Source organism: Cyclopterus lumpus, chromosome 9, assembly GCF_009769545.1.
Source record: "Cyclopterus lumpus isolate fCycLum1 chromosome 9, fCycLum1.pri, whole genome shotgun sequence".
NCBI lineage: Eukaryota > Metazoa > Chordata > Actinopteri > Perciformes > Cyclopteridae > Cyclopterus > Cyclopterus lumpus.
The window spans coordinates 7,706,604-7,723,878 of NC_046974.1; the positions used below are offsets into that span (position 1 = coordinate 7,706,604).

At 41.1% G+C, this 17,275-nt stretch overlaps 5 protein-coding genes across 5 annotated transcripts in view; 4 read left to right on the plus strand and 1 right to left on the minus strand.

Moving 5' to 3' along the window:
- The first annotated feature begins 1,348 nt into the window (after nucleotides 1-1,348).
- On the plus strand, nucleotides 1,349-4,057 carry LOC117736636 (zinc finger protein with KRAB and SCAN domains 8-like). Its single transcript, XM_034542093.1, has 4 exons — nucleotides 1,349-1,645; nucleotides 2,052-2,846; nucleotides 3,501-3,697; nucleotides 3,791-4,057. The coding sequence occupies exons 1-4, from the start codon at nucleotides 1,474-1,476 to the stop codon at nucleotides 3,932-3,934; spliced, it is 1,308 nt and encodes a 435-aa protein (XP_034397984.1). The 5' UTR covers nucleotides 1,349-1,473; the 3' UTR covers nucleotides 3,935-4,057.
- A 1,498-nt stretch (nucleotides 4,058-5,555) lies between these two features.
- LOC117736634 (zinc finger protein 91-like) lies at nucleotides 5,556-11,180 on the plus strand. The gene is made up of 3 exons (XM_034542092.1): nucleotides 5,556-5,830; nucleotides 5,965-6,621; nucleotides 7,815-11,180. Exons 1-3 carry the CDS (start codon nucleotides 5,659-5,661, stop codon nucleotides 8,468-8,470), a joined length of 1,485 nt encoding a protein of 494 aa, XP_034397983.1. The 5' UTR covers nucleotides 5,556-5,658; the 3' UTR covers nucleotides 8,471-11,180.
- Nucleotides 11,181-11,485: 305 nt separating this feature from the next.
- Nucleotides 11,486-13,447, plus strand: LOC117736639 (zinc finger and SCAN domain-containing protein 12-like). Its single transcript, XM_034542101.1, has 2 exons — nucleotides 11,486-11,795; nucleotides 11,891-13,447. The coding sequence occupies exons 1-2, from the start codon at nucleotides 11,624-11,626 to the stop codon at nucleotides 12,700-12,702; spliced, it is 984 nt and encodes a 327-aa protein (XP_034397992.1). The 5' UTR covers nucleotides 11,486-11,623; the 3' UTR covers nucleotides 12,703-13,447.
- Nucleotides 13,448-14,029: 582 nt separating this feature from the next.
- LOC117736637 (zinc finger protein OZF-like) lies at nucleotides 14,030-17,252 on the plus strand. The gene is made up of 2 exons (XM_034542094.1): nucleotides 14,030-14,347; nucleotides 14,443-17,252. The coding sequence occupies exons 1-2, from the start codon at nucleotides 14,176-14,178 to the stop codon at nucleotides 15,405-15,407; spliced, it is 1,137 nt and encodes a 378-aa protein (XP_034397985.1). The 5' UTR covers nucleotides 14,030-14,175; the 3' UTR covers nucleotides 15,408-17,252.
- slc4a5a (solute carrier family 4 member 5a) overlaps nucleotides 16,667-17,275 on the minus strand; it is a 30,861-nt gene continuing 30,252 nt past the window's right edge. The window contains 1 exon segment of the mRNA XM_034540766.1: nucleotides 16,667-16,955. Within this exon segment, the coding sequence (XP_034396657.1) occupies nucleotides 16,692-16,955 (264 nt within the window). The 3' untranslated portion in view covers nucleotides 16,667-16,691.

Below are 17,275 nucleotides of genomic sequence, written 5' to 3' on the forward strand. Positions count from 1 at the left end.
TTGAACAAGCTGTGGTGGAATGTAACTGCATGTACTCAAATACTGTAATGATGTACAACTTTGTCCTCAGATGGTTAAGATTTCATTTAAATTCCACACATAAAATCTTGAACATAAAAAAAAGTGGGGTTAAGTGTCTTGCCCAAGCACACATTGACATGTTCTAGCGCAGTGATTCTCAACTAGTGGGTCGCGGACCCGTTTTCTGGGCCCAAAACCTTTTTAGAAAGAAAGAAAAATGTGCAGAGGCAAGATGTAATTTAATGCTGCTTCTGTTTCAAGCCCATCAAGTGAGCTAACAAGTGTCAGGGACACAGACATTATACTCATAATTCCTTGCTGTCTATGTCTGCAGTCTACTGTTCTGTAAGGTGACAAGAAAGAAGGGGATGCCTATGCCAGCAGCACTGTACCTCTGCTGATGGCCACTTAACTCCCACCTCCATTGCAACACAATTACTGTAGTCACAAGGGAAATCAGGATGACTTAGCCTATCCATCTCCCCGTTGCACGTCGGCAAGGGTATCCAGGCACTCCAGCCTCCTCCATCCCCCACCTAATTTAACAGGTAAATGCACGCTCCCTCGATGGACTGGCGGCCTGTCCAGGGTGTCCCCTGCCTTCGCCCTATGTCAGCTGGGATAGGCTCCAGCGCCCCCGCGACCCTAATGAGGATAAGCGGTATTGAAAATGGATGGATGGATGGATGCACGCTCCCCTGCCAGGGAGGACCAGGGTGATAATGGAGGGATGGGGTGTGTGCAGAATAGATGTGGGAATGAGTATAGAGAGGCAGCCTGGTGCTGGCTCCGGAGAATAAAATGCATCAGCAGAATCAGCCCTCTGACCTTGAATCTCTGCTGCAGACTGCTGCTAAAGGACTGGGCTTGACGGATAATTTAATTTTAGATCGGCTGAGAATCACACACACAGGCCAGCACTGCCAAGAGTGTCAGGGTTACAGAGAAACAGCCTTCTTGTTAGCGGAGAGGAGTCCCTACACATATGGAAGACAACATAGGATCTAGGATATATATCCCTTCACGTCACTACTCATATTGTTGTTAGCAACAGTGTTTTTTGGAAACCACTTTAAATCCCCCAAACCTCAATCATTCCTACAAATGTTTTAGCAGGGTTTTTTTCTTACATTTCTACACTATATAATTAAATGAGTTGGTTTAAAAATCTAACGTTCAATCTGAGAAACCCTTCTACACATGTAAATGATTGACCTCTTAAACTGATAAACCCTCAAGTTATGTTGTTAAAAAAAGAAAACGGAACGTAAGGTCAGCTCTTGTACACTGTCGGAACTTCACAGTGTGACATCCAGCGGAAGTAAACCATCCAGGCGCTGCCTCTCCCGTCTGTAGCATCCGCTGTATGAGAGTATGAGAGCACTGCATTAGCTGGAAGACGGTATTGTTGTCGTGTTGCTCGTTGTTTTTTTGTTTTTTTAAATAGCAGCAATGTCTTCAGTTGAATATCTGAGAGTGTTAATCAACCAGCGACTCACTGCCGCTGCGGAGGAAATATTCGGACTTTTAAAAACAACTATTGTCGAGTACGAGGAGGAGATCGACCGTCAGCGCGGATTACTGGATACTATTTGGAAACCCGACTTGAAGTTATACAGGATAAGTGTGTAAAACGTATTCTTTAAAATACTAACTTTTTGTTTCGCCCCACTCTTTTGATGGTCCATTACTGACTCAAATCGACCACAGAAGACACCTTTAAAACAACACTATCAACAACATTATCATAACACATACACACAAGGCAAAACCAAATCATAATCTGAGAGGCAGTGCCTCTCCCTTCGGCTGCTGGCACAGGAGCTTTTAAGCCCTCCTTTCCAATCCAGAATCCAGGTGCCACTCGTTTAGCAAAGCAGGACACCTGAGCAGAGGGGAATAACACAGCCATAACAATAGGTGTATGACTTATATGATCCTAATGGTTTAATACATAACAGTACTTGTTGTATTTATTTGCTTAGATGCTTATTCTATCACACTATTTCCTTTGTTCTCTTTCCCCCTAGAGCTCCCACAGCAACGTGTCTGTGAGGAGGAAGAGCAGGAGGAGGAGGAGGAGGAGGAGGATGAGGTTTTCTCTGAGCAGCAGCTTCTCTATGAGCAGCAGCTCTCTATTCAGGAGAGGAGCTCCAGTCTGGACCAAGAGGACCCAGAGCCTCCACAGATTAAAGAGGAACAGGAGGAACTCTGCACCAGTCAGGAGGGAGAGCTGCTTGAGCTGAAGCAGGAGACTGAGACCTTCATGTTGACTCCTACTTATGAGCAAAGTGACCACAGTGAAGATCAGTATCTGTACTTCAATCCTGATGATACAGTCAACATACCAGTTATAGGCTCTGTGGTACCAGAGTCAAACACGGACCGCCAGCTCCTCTCACACAACTGTCACAGTGAATCAGAAGCAACAAGTGACCACCAGCTCCTCTCTTACGTCTCTCATGTAGCTGACAGCCACGATCAGACAGGATCAACTATAAATGCAGAGCTAAAAAAAAGACATCCCGAAAGCAAAATTCACAGTAACAATATAAACAACTTTAACTTGTTAAAGACTCCGCCTTTCAAATGCGACACATGTGGAAAGTCATTTCAGTTTAAGTCCAATTTGTATGCGCACAATAAAATCCACACAGATGAGAGGCCACATTCTTGCAACGTCTGCGGAAAAAGATTCAGACAGACGTCGGTATTGAAAGCTCATACAAGAATCCACACTGGGGAGAAGCCGTACTCTTGCAAGACATGTGGGAGAGATTTCAGATTTAATAGTGGCTTGTTGGTTCACATGAGAACACACACAGGTGAGAAGCCCTTTACTTGCAAAATATGTGGCAGAGCTTTCAGGTTTGGTGGTGATTTGAAAGTCCACATTAGAAAAGCCCACACTGGTGAGAGACCATATCCCTGCCACACTTGTGGAATGCGATTCTGCGGAGTGATTGAATTGACAAGGCATGAAAGAATGCATAGAGACAAATAGCTTCGTGTGAGGACACACATAAATGCAGCACTCATACGTGAAAAAAACTAAGCAAAAACCGGATAAACCACTGCAGAAGTGTTCACACGCTAATATATATATCCAGCAATGTCTTTGTTATTGTTTATGAAGTATTTCCCATTAACCCTTGTATGGTGTTCGGGTCTGTGGGACCCGTTTTCATTTTTCATCGAAACAAAAATAATATGATTCATTATTTTTTTTAAGCTCAAACTTAATGGCCTTGGCTCATTTTCTGCGAAGAACATATATCAGACAACATTTTCATCGACCGCACACCGTAACCCCCCCCTACACATTTATATTACACACAGGGTGTTCGGGTCCACTGGACCCGGGATAATAAAAGTGTGGAAATTGTAGGTCCTGTGTACCTTCAGTCTGTCCTCCTCATGTCTGGGCCTGCTGTAAGTGTGTGTGTGTGCGTGTGCGTGTGCGCGTGCGTGCGTCCCAGAGTGGAACAGGGGGAAGCTCCAGAGGAGACGCCTCTTTCTCGAGGAACTTGGAAAGGCACTGGTGAAACCACAAATCCTGAGAAGACAGCATGTTCCGAGAACCTCAGCCTCTGCAGCCACCGTGAGGAGGATTCAGGAGGACAATGCCAGTGCCCCATCCACCCAACCTACAGAACCACCATCTGCAGAGCCTGAGGTAAGTGTGTGATGCTGTTGCAGTATATGTTTGACACTCATACCTTGCGAGACAGAGGTTTTAGTAAAATTCATGATCTTTTCATCTTTCTAGGTTGCGGCCGGCAGCAACAAAAAGAAACGCTGCGAAGTGTGTGGACCCAAGACGGACAGAAAGACGCAATATACATGCATCAAGTGCAAGAAGTACATATGCAACACACACACAGTAAAACTCTGCCACTCATGTGTTGAATAGGCTGGTATGAAAAGGTAATGTGTTCAATGTAAACTGTGTGTTGTGTTATGTAAAATGACCTGATTACTAATGAAATTCAGTGAAATTCAAATAAATAAAAATCAATAGTTATGAACAACCTTGCTACATTTGTAAATGTGTTGAATTTTGTCCACTCACATCTTGATTGTAATTGATTTTCTTGATTTTATCAACAAAACCCCAAAAAACGAGTAGCACTTTAATTTGTAAATGTGTGATAACAAAGTTAAAGGGCAAATATTAACCATATTTTCTGTTTATATTGCTTCTAATTGGGTTGAAGAAAACATCTGAGTATTTTAACATAAAATAGTTTGTGTTGAATTAAATACACCCAAAAATACGGCGGGTCCAACAGACCCACAACAACGTAACAAAACAATGAACACCATACAAGGGTTAAGAAGAGATTAAAATATCTTTGTTTAATGAAATAGTACATCATCAATAAAGCCATCGAGTTTTGTTGAACTAATCTCTTTTTTTATCCTAAATATTACTGTTTTCTACAGTATGTCTTTGAAACAATCATTATCTGCCAAATCGTTCTAAAATATTCGCAGCACAATGAGCTCATAGTTCATCCAAATGTTTGACCTTAAAAAAGTAAAAAAATATGTTTTTGAATGGATTTTGAATGTTGATATTTAAGCTGAGAACCGTCTTTATACTGTTGTTGGGTCACCTATGTTGTCATCCTGTTGAAAAGTCTTTTCTTTTACTTTTTTGATCTTTGTATATTTGGTGATTGGTTCTATGAATTGCAGATGATGTGTGACATGGTGCTCTCAATGAATTATGCTAATAATAATAAAAGAAAAAAAAAATTATTCCAGTTTTTCAGACTGGTCTTCCCAAATTGATGGATTTGACAATTATTATGTTAAGTACAAGTAGCTAGATCCTACGTTTTAGAAGTGCATACTATCATTAAAGGAGCACGGGCAACAAAAGGTTGTTATTTAATCTCCAGTTTGTATTCTAAAAATACAGTTTTGCAAGGTGATGCTTTAAGAATACCAGATTATTCAAAGCCTTAAACAAACTATGTTAATAAGGGCTGAAGATGTGTGTTACTGACCTCAAAGGTCAAAGGGATTATAGTGAATAAAGAGATTTTTTTTCAGTGTGAGCGTGAATGCTTGACTGTCAGCATAGCAGTAATAAATACAATGATCATTGCCCAAATAAATGAAGCCAATCACACACACACACACACACATATATATATATATATATATATATATATATATATATATATATATATATATATATAAATATATAATATATATATATTTATAATAGGGGTAGCTGAAATCAAACATTCTGATTGGTTTAGAGTGAGCCGGGCCTAACAACACCCTTGAACCGGACATTATTGACGATACAGTACGGCCTCTCGAACCTTATTGCTTAAATGTATATATAGATATATATAGATATATTATATAGATATATCTATATCTATATATATATATTATAATAATGAATTGTCGTATATTTACTAACATTTGAATGCAGGGGTAAAGCGGAGGATAACAAACTTCCCCCGTCGGAACATAATTGTGTAACATCCAGCGGAAGTAGATCAAATAAGAGCTTGTAGCATTAACCCTAGCTAAACGTATGAACTTAGCTTCAGCTGGAGACATTGTAGTTAGTCTCTGTGTAGGTACATATATTTATTTTTTAACTAAGCAACAATGTCGTCGGTTGAGAACATGAGAGAGTTTGTCCTCGAGCGGCTGACTGCTGCAGCTGAAGAAATATTCGGAGTTTTTGTCAAAACTATCGTCGAGTACCAGGAAGAGGTCGACCGTCAGCGCAGACTGCTGGACATCACTTGGACACCTGCAATTAAGTTACACAGGACAGGTGAGTGAAATAAGTGGGGATTCGATTTATATATATATAATCCCATTCGTTTTTTGGGTACTAATTTGCTCGCATGTTTGTTTACCTTTACCGTTACAATAGTACTCATTACTTTGTTCTATGTGTCCCTCCAGAGCAATATGTCTTTAAGGACGAGGAGGAGGTTCTCTGTGAGCAGCAGCTCTGTATTCAGGAGAGGAGCTCCAGTCTGGACCAAGAGGACTCAGAGCCTCCACAGATTAAAGAGGAACAGGAGGAACTCTGCACCAGTCAGGAGGGAGAGCAGCTTGAGCTGAAGCAGGAGACTGAGACCTTCATGTTGACTCCTACTTATGAAGAAACAGACCACAGTGATGATGAGACTCTGATCTTCAATCCCGATGACGCAGTCGATTTACCAGTTATAAACTCTGTGGTATCGGTACCAAAAAGTGACCACGGGCTCCTCTCGCACAACTCTCATGAAGCTGAAAGCCAAGATCACAAACGAGGCAGGAACGGAGACTCAGGATCAACTAAAAATGCAACGCCCAAAGTAAAGAAAAGACTTTGCCAAAGGAAGAGACCCACTAAGAGTCAGTCTAACCCGACCATGTCAATGATTGACAGCAATACACCCACGGATAAAATGTTTTTTCAATGTTACATGTGTGAGAAGGCTTTTCAGTATAAGTCACAATTGCAGAGACACCTGTTAATGCACACGGGTGAAAAGCCGTTTTCTTGCGACACGTGTGGGAAAAGATTCAGTCGGACATCCTCATTGACTGATCATAAGAGAATCCACACAGGTGAGAAGCCGTATTCGTGCAAAACATGTGGAAGAGCTTTCAGACATAATAACTCCTTGTTGTCCCACATGAGAAAAGATCACACCGAGAAGCCGTTTTCTTGCAAAACATGTGGGAAAGGTTTTAAATGGAGAAGCTGTCTAGCACTCCACATGAAATCTCACCGGGATGGCAAGCCCTATACTTGCAACACCGGTGGGAAAACTTTCAGTAAGAAATCCTCGTCGAACGATCACGTAAGCATCCACACAGGAGAAAAGCTGTATTCTTGCAAAATATGTGGGAGAGATTTCAGATTTGATAGTGGCTTGTTGGTCCACATGAGAAGAGCTCACACTGGTGAGAAGACCTCATAACGACACCTTTTTGGGGGACAGATTCTGCAGCGTGTTTGAATCGGCGAGGCATGAAAGAGTGCAAACAGACCTAGTTTTTTCTTTTTTAACCGCCATGTAAGTGAGGAGCCACACGAATGCAGCGTTTCTGGTAAATGGTTTCAATATAATTGACTCATTACTGAATAAACCCTCAAGTGACGTTGGGTCACTTTTGTTTTCATCCTGCTTTGCAGTTGTTGTTTTTTTGTCTGACGCAACGGTGTTTATTCCATGTTGTCATGTAGTTTGTGATTGGGTCAACATGATATACGCTTTCTAAGGTGACACAAATTGCACACCCTGTGCTTGATGTAAAACGTAACAATAACAACCTGCTCTTTCAACATGAAACGGAGGTAATCATGGAAACTCAGGATCAAGAATAAACACGCAGCCAAAACCAAGGAAATAAATTGTTACGTGTTAAGTTACTTATACTTGATGACATTTGATGTGTATTTTTAAGTCAACTACATTACCTCGACAGCTGTAATTATTTTGCTGATTTAAGATTACAAAACAAGTCTTCTAGTTATCTTATTTGATATGATGCCTTGTGATAGTGACATCCAGCTGAAGTAAATAACACAGGCGTCAGGTCAGGGGGGTGAACTGTACACTGTAAAAATACCAGTTATAGTCTCTGTGGTACCAGAGTCAAACACGGACCGCCAGCTATCATTTTTTCACTTTCATTTAAAAAAACAATGTCGTCAGTTGAGTATGTGAAAAAGGTTGTCAACGAGCGACTATCTGCTGGGGGGTTTCTATCATCACTGTAGTATCTTATTTTATTTTGTTTCTCTGTCCCTCCAGAGCTCCCACAGCAAAATGTCTGTAAGGAGGAGGAGGAGGTTCTCTGTGAGCAGCAGCTCTGTATTCAGGAGAGGAGCTCCAGTCTGGACCAAGAGGACCCAGAGCCTCCACAGATTAAAGAGGAACAGGAGGAACTGTCCACCAATCAGGAGGGAGAGACCTTCACGTCGACTCCCACTCATGAGGAAATACTTTGCCAAAGGAAGAGACCCACTAAGAGTCAGTCTAACCCGACCATGTCAAAGATTGACAGCAATACTCGCACGGATAAAAACAAAGTAAAATGTTACATGTGTGAGAAGGCTTTTCGGTATCAGTCCCACTTGCAGAGACACCTGTTAATGCACACGGGTGAAAAGCTGTTTGCTTGCGACACGTGTGGGAAAAGATTCAGTCGGCTATCGTCGTTGACGGATCATAAGACAATCCACACAGGTGAGAAGCCGTACTCATGCAAAACATGCGGAAGAGCTTTCAGACTTGATTGCACCTTGAGAGCCCACATGTCAACCCACACCGGTGAAAGGCCGTATTCTTGCAACACATGTGGGCAAAGATTCTGTTGGCCATCACGATTGAAGGCCCACATGAGAATTCATGCAGCGGAGGAGCCGTTGGGTCCGTTCGAGATGAACCGCGCCTCGCCTGGAATGTAGACGAGAGCAGCACGGGGGTTGGGGGGGGCGTTGACAGACAGAGAAGCTTACTGGATATGATGCCTTGTTAAACTATCAGTATGTGAACCAGCTTCAAATATGCGGAGATCAGAAAGGAGGCAAGCATGAAGACAAGAAATGCAAAAATAAACATGACAAAATCAGAAGTCAGTACCATTTAAGCGACGATAACTTGTTCACGATTAAAATAATGACTCGAGCAGTCCAAAAGATGTTTTCCCAATGTGACACAGCTTTAAAATGTAGCTCCTCATTTCAGACACGCCTCAGAATCCACACAGGTGAGAAGCCACATTCTTGCAACACCGGTGAGAACAGATTCAGTGAGACATCAGCATAGAAGACTCGTATGAGAATCTTGAAGCCATATTCTTGCAAAACGTGGAAAAGATTTCCGAGCAGCGGGTATCGGCCTCATGGCTGGTTGGTCCACACAGAGCCCTCACGTCTGCAAGCTCTGCGGTCAACGTGTGGGAGACTATTCAGTTCTCGTGGTTCATGGTCAAACTCAAGAACTCACAGAAGTGAGGACCCACAGCACTTTATGAAAAGTATTACTGCAGTCACATACTTGAAAACACACATGAGCATCAGCGTCGACAAGAGAAACCACAGAGATGAATCAAGTGTCCCTAACTTAATGAAATACACCATAAGAGCTACATCCATGCTTTTTGTTGGGTGATTTCCAAATGAAAAAAGGGTCACGATATCTTATTGTGATGAAGTAGGAGATTATCAACAATGCCATCAAGTTTTGTTGAACGAACATCTTTTTTACCTTCATATTGCTGCATAACTCATTTTTGTCAGAAAGAATACATCTGCGACGAATTATCTCACATCTTTGACATATGCTTGTTGCATAATGAGTGCATTGTTCTTACAATTGTAAGTCAATGTCACAGTTACTGCTGCCAGCACTGTGTATTATGATATTATGACACTCCATGAAACTCCAACATTGCAACTATAAAATGCAAGCAGTGGTGCAAAATATGAGCCATTTTGTTCAGGGGAACTTATGTGTGCAGCCAATGATCAAAATGAATGACATTTTGAGTGTTTTTACACCATGTTTTATCATTTTGATGGCATGTTTGTGTGATATCAGTAACATTAATGCTGCAGTGTGTTTTATAATTGTACTTCTTGTAGGAATCGTTTTCTGTGTGATAATAGTAAATTGATTGTTTGGGGAGAACTGGAAGCCAAATTCAGTAAATGTATTTTACTCTGGTTGAATGCACGTGCTTAAGGTCGGATTGTGGAAAAAATAGATTCCTGGCCTTCGATTATGTAATAGCGGAAATAGTTGGATGACAAAATCCCATGGCAGATGGGACAGAGTTCAGGTGGCCAGAGAATCCTATATGGGGGAAGGGTCCGCTGACAATTATCTCGACAGGAGCTGATAAAGAACCCATTGTACAGGTTCAATTATAAGGCAGGCCAATGCTGGTCGATACTGAACCTGTAACAATCTTCAAACAGTGGGAAAAATGTATTCAAGTCCAAATTTCAGAAGCAAATCGTCCATTAGCGATCATTGCACAATGTTCTATGGTCCTTCATGCAGTGTAGTATTTGAGGAAAAATGGGTCGAGAAAAAGAGAAATGTGACTGTTGAATTGTTAACATTGAGATAAGACAGCAGAGTGCGACTCAAAGCAGACAAACCAAATTCCTTCATTTCAGAATGGTGCACTGTGCTGGAATCTGTCTGATCACCTTGATGGTGAATGAACGGATCGAAGACCTTGGGCCAATGATGCATGTGGCTGCTGGGATGCATCAGTGGCAAGAAACCCACAAACCCACTAGTTATTTTCGTCACGAGACAATAAGATCATTAAAATCCTTAGCGGAATGTCTATGGTCACAAATCCGGAAGCAGTGACTATTCCAATGTGAAAAACACTCCAACTTGCAGAAATTCTGGAGAGTAAAAACCCTCTAATGGAAGACATGTGGACGCACGTACCAGATCAAGTGTGGTCAAAACATGACACTGATGTGGGGTTGGTCAAGTCTGCTCATCCAGTCAAAATGGTATTAAACCCAAATGTGAAACTGCCTTATCGGCCACAATATCCATTAAAACCAGAAGCTGAAGAAGGTGCGAGTAAGACGATTGAAGGTCTAATAACTGCAGACAAGTGAATGATTAGTTAACATTTATTATGCCAGATGATGCGTGAGGGGATGGTAGTGTTGGTTGAGACGTACAGCGCCTGCATCACTCCCATAGTGCTGAAAACAGACAAATATAAATACCGACTAGTGCATGATTTGCGAGCAGTAAATTAAGTAGTACAGGATTGGTGCTCGGCGTTCTTCAGTATTCCATTGGCTGGAGACTCTCTACATTTTTTTCGCTTTTACATACAGAGGACGGAAACTGAGCTTAACACGTATCCCCCAGGTGCTTCAGAGGTTGGCAGAAGGGGGACATAAAGCCTCCCAGAAAAAAGTTCAATATTGTCAACCGCTATTAGAGTATGTAGGAAGAGTACTACTACTTTCCCATTGAGCCGTCTCAGTGTCATCCTCACAGTTGGAGGGAGTGAGCAGTTTCTTTTATTTTTCCATAGTGGACTTGAAAGGAGATACATACCAATACATTACGTCCTGTGTATAATTTTAACCACACTAGAAGAAAAATGATTGTATCAATTGATTAATAAAGGTATCGGGTATGCCACAATACCATGAAAAGGATAGAAACATAGATGTGTCATGCTCTGTGATTATCTGTCCCTCCAGACAGTCCCAATAATAATAATAACTGAAATGAGGAAAATTGGATTGACATAAATATCAGTGATAAGTGTTGTTGAGCATGAAGGGGAATGTAAAGGAGCGACACGGGTGGTTGACTTTTCTGAGACGCACTGGATAATTAAATGTATTAATATATCATAGAAAGAAAAAGGATGGCGTAGTAACAGATTAGTTCCAGCAGGGGGCAACAATGGAATAGAGTGGATGCCATAAAAGCTCAGTGAAGAAGAAGAAGAAGAAGAAGAAGAAGAACACAGGAAGTAAACAACACAGCTGCTATTCTCAGATTGTTGGATGTATGGTATTATCTGAGACACGTTATTTCAGTTGTAGTGAAATTAACCAACAATGTCGTCAGTTGAGAACATGAGAACGTTTTTCCTCGAGCGGCTGACTGCTGCTGCCGAAGAAATATTCGGAGCTTTTGAAAAAACTATCTTCGAGTACCAGGAAGAGGTCGACCGTCAGCGCAGACTGCTGGACATCGTTTGGAAACCTGAAATAAAGTTACAATGGAGAGGTGTGTGACGCTATTTGTTTAAATGCTCGCATGTCTGCATTCTCCCGTTACCATCACATAAGTATCCTAGTACTTGTTTCCCTGTCTCCCTCCAGAGCAACATGTCTCTCAGGAGGAGGAGGAGGAGGAGGAGGAGGAGGAGGAGGTTCTCTGTGAGCAGCAGCTCTGTATTCAGGAGAGGAGCTCCAGTCTGGACCAAGAGGACTCAGAGCCTCCACAGATTAAAGAGGAACAGGAGGAACTGTGCACCAGTCAGGAGGGAGAGCAGCTTGAGCTGAAGCAGGAGACTGAGACCTTCATGTTGACTCCTACTTATGAAGAAACGGACCACAGTGAACCAGAACCCACACGTGACCACCAGCTCCTCTCTTACTTCTCTCATGTAGCTGAGAGCCCAGATCGGATAGGAAGCGAGCATGAACACTTGGAATCAACCAGAAATGCAGAGCAAAATCTAAAGAATCAACATCAGCAAAGCAGAAATCGTGTTAACAAAGTGCATAATCCTGAAGCGTCAATTGTCTATAATACTCACGCGGGTAAAAAGACTGTCCAATGTGCCATGTGTAACAAAACCTTTCAGTTTAAGTCACGTTTGCTGAAACACATGATAGTACACACAGGTGAAAGGCCTCGTTTACATAGGTCTTTAAAATGTGACACATGTGGAAAAACTTTTATTTACCAGTCATGCTTACTCATGCACCTGAGAACTCACTCGGGTGAGAAACCGTATTCTTGCGATACCTGCGGTAAAAGATTCAGTCAGAAATCTTCACTGAAATCTCATTTAAGAGTTCATACGGGTGAGAAACCATATTCTTGCCAAACATGTGGGAAAGGATTCACTCGGATATCAATATTGAACACTCATATGACAATCCACACAGGTGAGAAGCCTTATTAATGTGAAATATGTGTGGAAGATTTCAGACTTTAGTAGTGACTTGACAGTCAACATGAGAATCCACACGGGTGAAAAGCCACTTACTTGCCTCTTATGTGGGAATACGTCCAGAATTAGTGGTGACCTGTCAGTACACAAGAGAAGACACCATAGTGAATTAATTTGACTCATCACTGCTCTGAAGAAAAAAACAAAAACCTGAGGATCAATATCCACAGGAGAAACCATCAGGCTACATCTCTGTGACAATGTAAAATGTTTTAAATAACCTTAAGATGACCTTATCTTAATAGAAAGTAACCCTTTATTGATCTATGTTACTGGAATTTCTGTTCGCAAACATCATTTCCCAAATGAAGGAGAAGTGTGTTCATGGTGTGATCTTGTCTGTTGCGGTTAATGTCAAATCACGAAGCGTATCAGTTTATGTTTAGTGTAATATTGAACAAGAACTCAAGATGCATGTACCTCAAGTAGTATTTGACAGTTCTATATGAAGCCTCTTGAACGTTGTTGCAAGACTGGATTATTTGAGTTGATTGTTAACTCTAATGTTGAGCCTCATTTTATTTGTTGATGTGTTTTTAAAATTGGCTCAACTTCATACAAGTTTTGTTTTAGGAGACTTTAGAGATGACACACATACACACATTGTCTATGGTGTGCTACATGGGGTTCTGCTATTATTAGATCTTGTGTGTATTATAACATTAAAGATGCGTACGTGATGATTTAAGAATACCAGATTCATGGTGAATACATTTCTTTTCATCAAGGCTGCAGATGTGTGTGTGATGACACTACATTAGTTTAGCTGACGCTTTTATCCAAAGTCATATTACAATCATACACCGTAGACACAGCTACGGGGAGCAATTGAGGGTTAAGTGCCTTGCTCAAGGACACATCTAGATATAGTTGGGCTCACCTACACGCACCGCACTGGCTGTGGAACCAAGCTTATGGAGAAGGGTTACACGTTGTCCTTGTTTGTGCGTATGCACCAAACAGCAATTCAGAGTATCCGGGGCGAGTTGCACCCATATCCCTGGTGATGGTTGCTAAGGTAGTTAAAAAGCTCCTTAGTGGCAAGGCACCTAGGGTAACTGGACATTGTTGGGCTGTGTAGAAGCCATTACACTGTGATGGATGTGATGTTAACTGAAATTAGGAAAATGGGATTGACATAAATATCAGTGATAAGTGTGTGATGGTTGACTTTTTTGAGACACACCGGTTAATAAAATGGATTAATATAACGTAGGGGAAAAAAAGGATGGCGTAGTAACGGTTTAGTTCCAGCAGGGGGCAGCAATGGAATGCAGCGGATGCCATAAAACCCCATTGAAGAAGTAGAAGAAAAACAAAAACATAAGGAAGTAAACGATACAGCTGCTATTCTCAGCTTTTTCGATGTATGCTATTATCCGAGATATGATATTTCAGTTGTAGTGCAGTTGAAATTAACCAACAATGTCGTCAGTTGAGAACATGAGAAAGTTTGTCAACGAGCGGCTGACTGCTGCTGCCGAAGAAATATTCGGATTTTGGGAAAAAGCGATTGTTGAGTACGAAGAAGAGGTCGACCGTCAGCGCAGACTGCTGGACATCGTTTGGAAACCTGTAATAAAGTTACGAAAGATAGGTGTGTGACGCTATTTGTTTGAATGCTCGCATGTCTGCATTCTCCCGTTACCATCACAGAAGTATCCTATTTTTTTTCTTTCCTGTCTCCTCCAGAGCAACATGTCTCTCAGGAGGAGGAGGAGGAGGAGGTTCTCTGTGAGCAGCAGCTCTGTATTCAGGAGAGGAGCTCCAGTCTGGACCAAGAGGACTCAGAGCCTCCACAGATTAAAGAGGAACAGGAGGAACTGTGCACCAGTCAGGAGGGAGAGCAGCTTGAGCTGAAGCAGGAGACTGAGACCTTCATGTTGACTCCTACTTGTGAGGAAACAGACCACAGTGAACCAGAACCCACACGTGACCACCAGCTCCTCTCTTACTTCTCTCATGTAACTGAGAGCCCAGATCGGATAGGAAGCGAGCATGAACACTTGGAATCAACCAGAAATGCAGAGCAAAATCCAAAGAATCAACATCAGCAAAGCAGAAATCGTGTTAACAAAGTGCATAATCCTGAAGCGTCAATTGTCTATAATACTCACGCGGGTAAAAAGACTGTCCAATGTGCCATGTGTAACAAAACCTTTCAGTTTAAGTCACGTTTGCTGAAACACATGATAGTACACACAGGTGAAAGGCCTCGTTTACATAGGTCTTTAAAATGTGACACATGTGGGAAAGCTTTTATTTACCAGTCATGCTTACTCGTGCACCTGAGAACTCACTCGGGTAAGAAACCGTATTCTTGCCAAACATGTGGGAAAGGATTCACACAGAAATCTTCACTGAAATCCCATATAATAATTCATACAGGGGAGAAACCATATTCTTGCCAAACGTGTGGGAAAGGATTCGCTCAGACGTCAGCATTGAAAACTCATATAACACTCCACACAGGCGAGAAGCCATATTCTTGCAAAACATGTGGGAAAGATTTCCGACTTAGTGGTAATTTGACAGTCCACATGAGAATCCACACGGGTGAAAAGCCATTTACTTGCCTCTTATGTGGGAAAATGTTCAGACATAGTAGTGACCGGTCACTACACATGAGAAGAATCCACAATGTTTTGAAGCCATAATCAAGCCATAATAAACCACATAAGGGACGTAGACAAGAGATAGACATAATTGCAGCACTTGAGGGAAGAATAGCATCACCATTGTAATGAAATAGATGCTAATATGCAAGCAGTATTTCGTTAATTTATATTTAGATATATAATAATGTGGCACTGACATTTTTTAATTATGTGGCACTTTGACATTTTTGCATAATGATACATTTAATGTTTCTTACATATTTTTCCTTGTTTGTTTCATGCAAAATCATCATATAACAGAACATACAGCAGAAAATAATTTTTTTAAAGCACGTATTAATTCAGCCTATATTGTAGTTCTGGTGCAAATAATTATTTAATTTGGATTAACGTACCAATGTATACAGTACAGCATTTGAACACGTTTGGCAATGAGGGACTAACTGTTACTGCTTATGAAATATTTGGAGTTTTTGAAGAATAAAAAACTCAGACTGTTGGAAATTGTGAAAACTTGAACTAAAGTTACACAGGACAGGTCAGTAAAACTGCAGGGTAATATGACTCATAAAGGATGCTAATGGTTGAAATACATACATGTTGTATTTGTTCAGAAAGACATATGGTCTTACAATCCATGTTCCTCTCGTAGTATCGGATAGTTCTATGAATCCTCGTGCACATCTTTGCGAGAGGGTCAGATTTATATTTGAGAGTGAATGACGTAACTTTTTTTTTTTTTAACGATGTCCTATGAAATGTGAATGTGCCTTCTTTATGCTGTTTATACACTTCCTCGCGTATGTCTGTCCACATGTTTGGCATTTCCCTAAAATGACAGATAATCTATCATGACATTATTTTCGAGTTGATTCCAAAGAATAAAATGCCAACAATTATGAGTGGAACAAACCGTAATCCCCTTTTCTACTTTCAGAACTTAACAGTGTTTAATCAATATCTAATGTCCCATTAGGTAAAGACTAAACACAGAGGCTACGCAAATTAAACTATATTTTTATTTGAAAGTATTGTAGCGTAAAAAAAAAAAAAATCTATTGCATATGGAGAAAAACAAATAAGTTATTTTTGTAGGGAAAAGGGGAATAAGCTCAACAATTCGTATGGATCAATGTTCACTGCCATTTTTTTCTCGTGTGTATTCTTGGTTCCAAGCACCAGTGAAACATCAACCGCCGGACGTGAGCGTTAGCAGCAATAATCATAATTTCCATATTCTGTCCAAGACTTCAGAGGCAGCTCATGACAACATCGTCGTGCGCCACTAATCTGTTCACTCTACGATTTTCTTCCCGGTCGTCCTCAGTGGACGTCAGACTCGGCTAAGTGATATTCCAACTCCGTCTTCATGTCCTCTGAGCTGCTTTGCTCGGTGGCCAGCACCGTCTCCACAGGGAAAGATAAATATATACCGTCTTTCAGTTTTTTCGGGGAGGGAGACGAGTCTCCGGCACAGAAAAGAGGATCTGCGATTTTAAAAGTCATTGAGCGCATGTTATGTGTTCTCCGCTTGGTGTTCTTCTTCTTCTTCTCTTGTTTGTAGGCAGCGTTCATATTGGCCATCACCTGGAAGTGGAAGAAACACGTTCAGACACAACAAGATAAATAAACATAAAACATCTGAGCTGAATAATTTCTCTCCCTATCATGGTACACACACGCGCCGGATATGTTTATGAGTTGAACAATTAAGCCCATAAATGTATGAATATTTTTGGGGATAGGTTGTTGCATAACACATGGGTAATACCAGTGTTAACTTTGTATCAGTAATAATTTCTACTTTCCAGAATATAGTATAGTTTTTTTTTAATGACAAGTAAATATTTACTTTATATTGAGAATAAATGATATGGTCTCTTGGTTTGGTTGCTTTCTTTTGTCTT

Excerpts from the sequence above, each read along its gene's own strand:
- LOC117736636 (XM_034542093.1), top strand. The coding sequence starts at position 1,474 with ATGTCTTCAGTTGAATATCTGAGAGTGTTAATCAACCAGCGACTCACT. Across the intron at positions 2,847-3,500 it reads TCACATGAGAACACACACAG|AGTGGAACAGGGGGAAGCTC; the intron begins GTGAGAAGCCCT and ends CGTGCGTCCCAG. Across the intron at positions 3,698-3,790 it reads CACCATCTGCAGAGCCTGAG|GTTGCGGCCGGCAGCAACAA; the intron begins GTAAGTGTGTGA and ends TCATCTTTCTAG.
- LOC117736634 (XM_034542092.1), top strand. The coding sequence starts at position 5,659 with ATGTCGTCGGTTGAGAACATGAGAGAGTTTGTCCTCGAGCGGCTGACT. Across the intron at positions 5,831-5,964 it reads AATTAAGTTACACAGGACAG|AGCAATATGTCTTTAAGGAC; the intron begins GTGAGTGAAATA and ends GTGTCCCTCCAG. Across the intron at positions 6,622-7,814 it reads TCATAAGAGAATCCACACAG|AGCTCCCACAGCAAAATGTC; the intron begins GTGAGAAGCCGT and ends CTGTCCCTCCAG.
- LOC117736639 (XM_034542101.1), top strand. The coding sequence starts at position 11,624 with ATGTCGTCAGTTGAGAACATGAGAACGTTTTTCCTCGAGCGGCTGACT. Across the intron at positions 11,796-11,890 it reads AATAAAGTTACAATGGAGAG|AGCAACATGTCTCTCAGGAG; the intron begins GTGTGTGACGCT and ends GTCTCCCTCCAG.
- LOC117736637 (XM_034542094.1), top strand. The coding sequence starts at position 14,176 with ATGTCGTCAGTTGAGAACATGAGAAAGTTTGTCAACGAGCGGCTGACT. Across the intron at positions 14,348-14,442 it reads AATAAAGTTACGAAAGATAG|AGCAACATGTCTCTCAGGAG; the intron begins GTGTGTGACGCT and ends TGTCTCCTCCAG.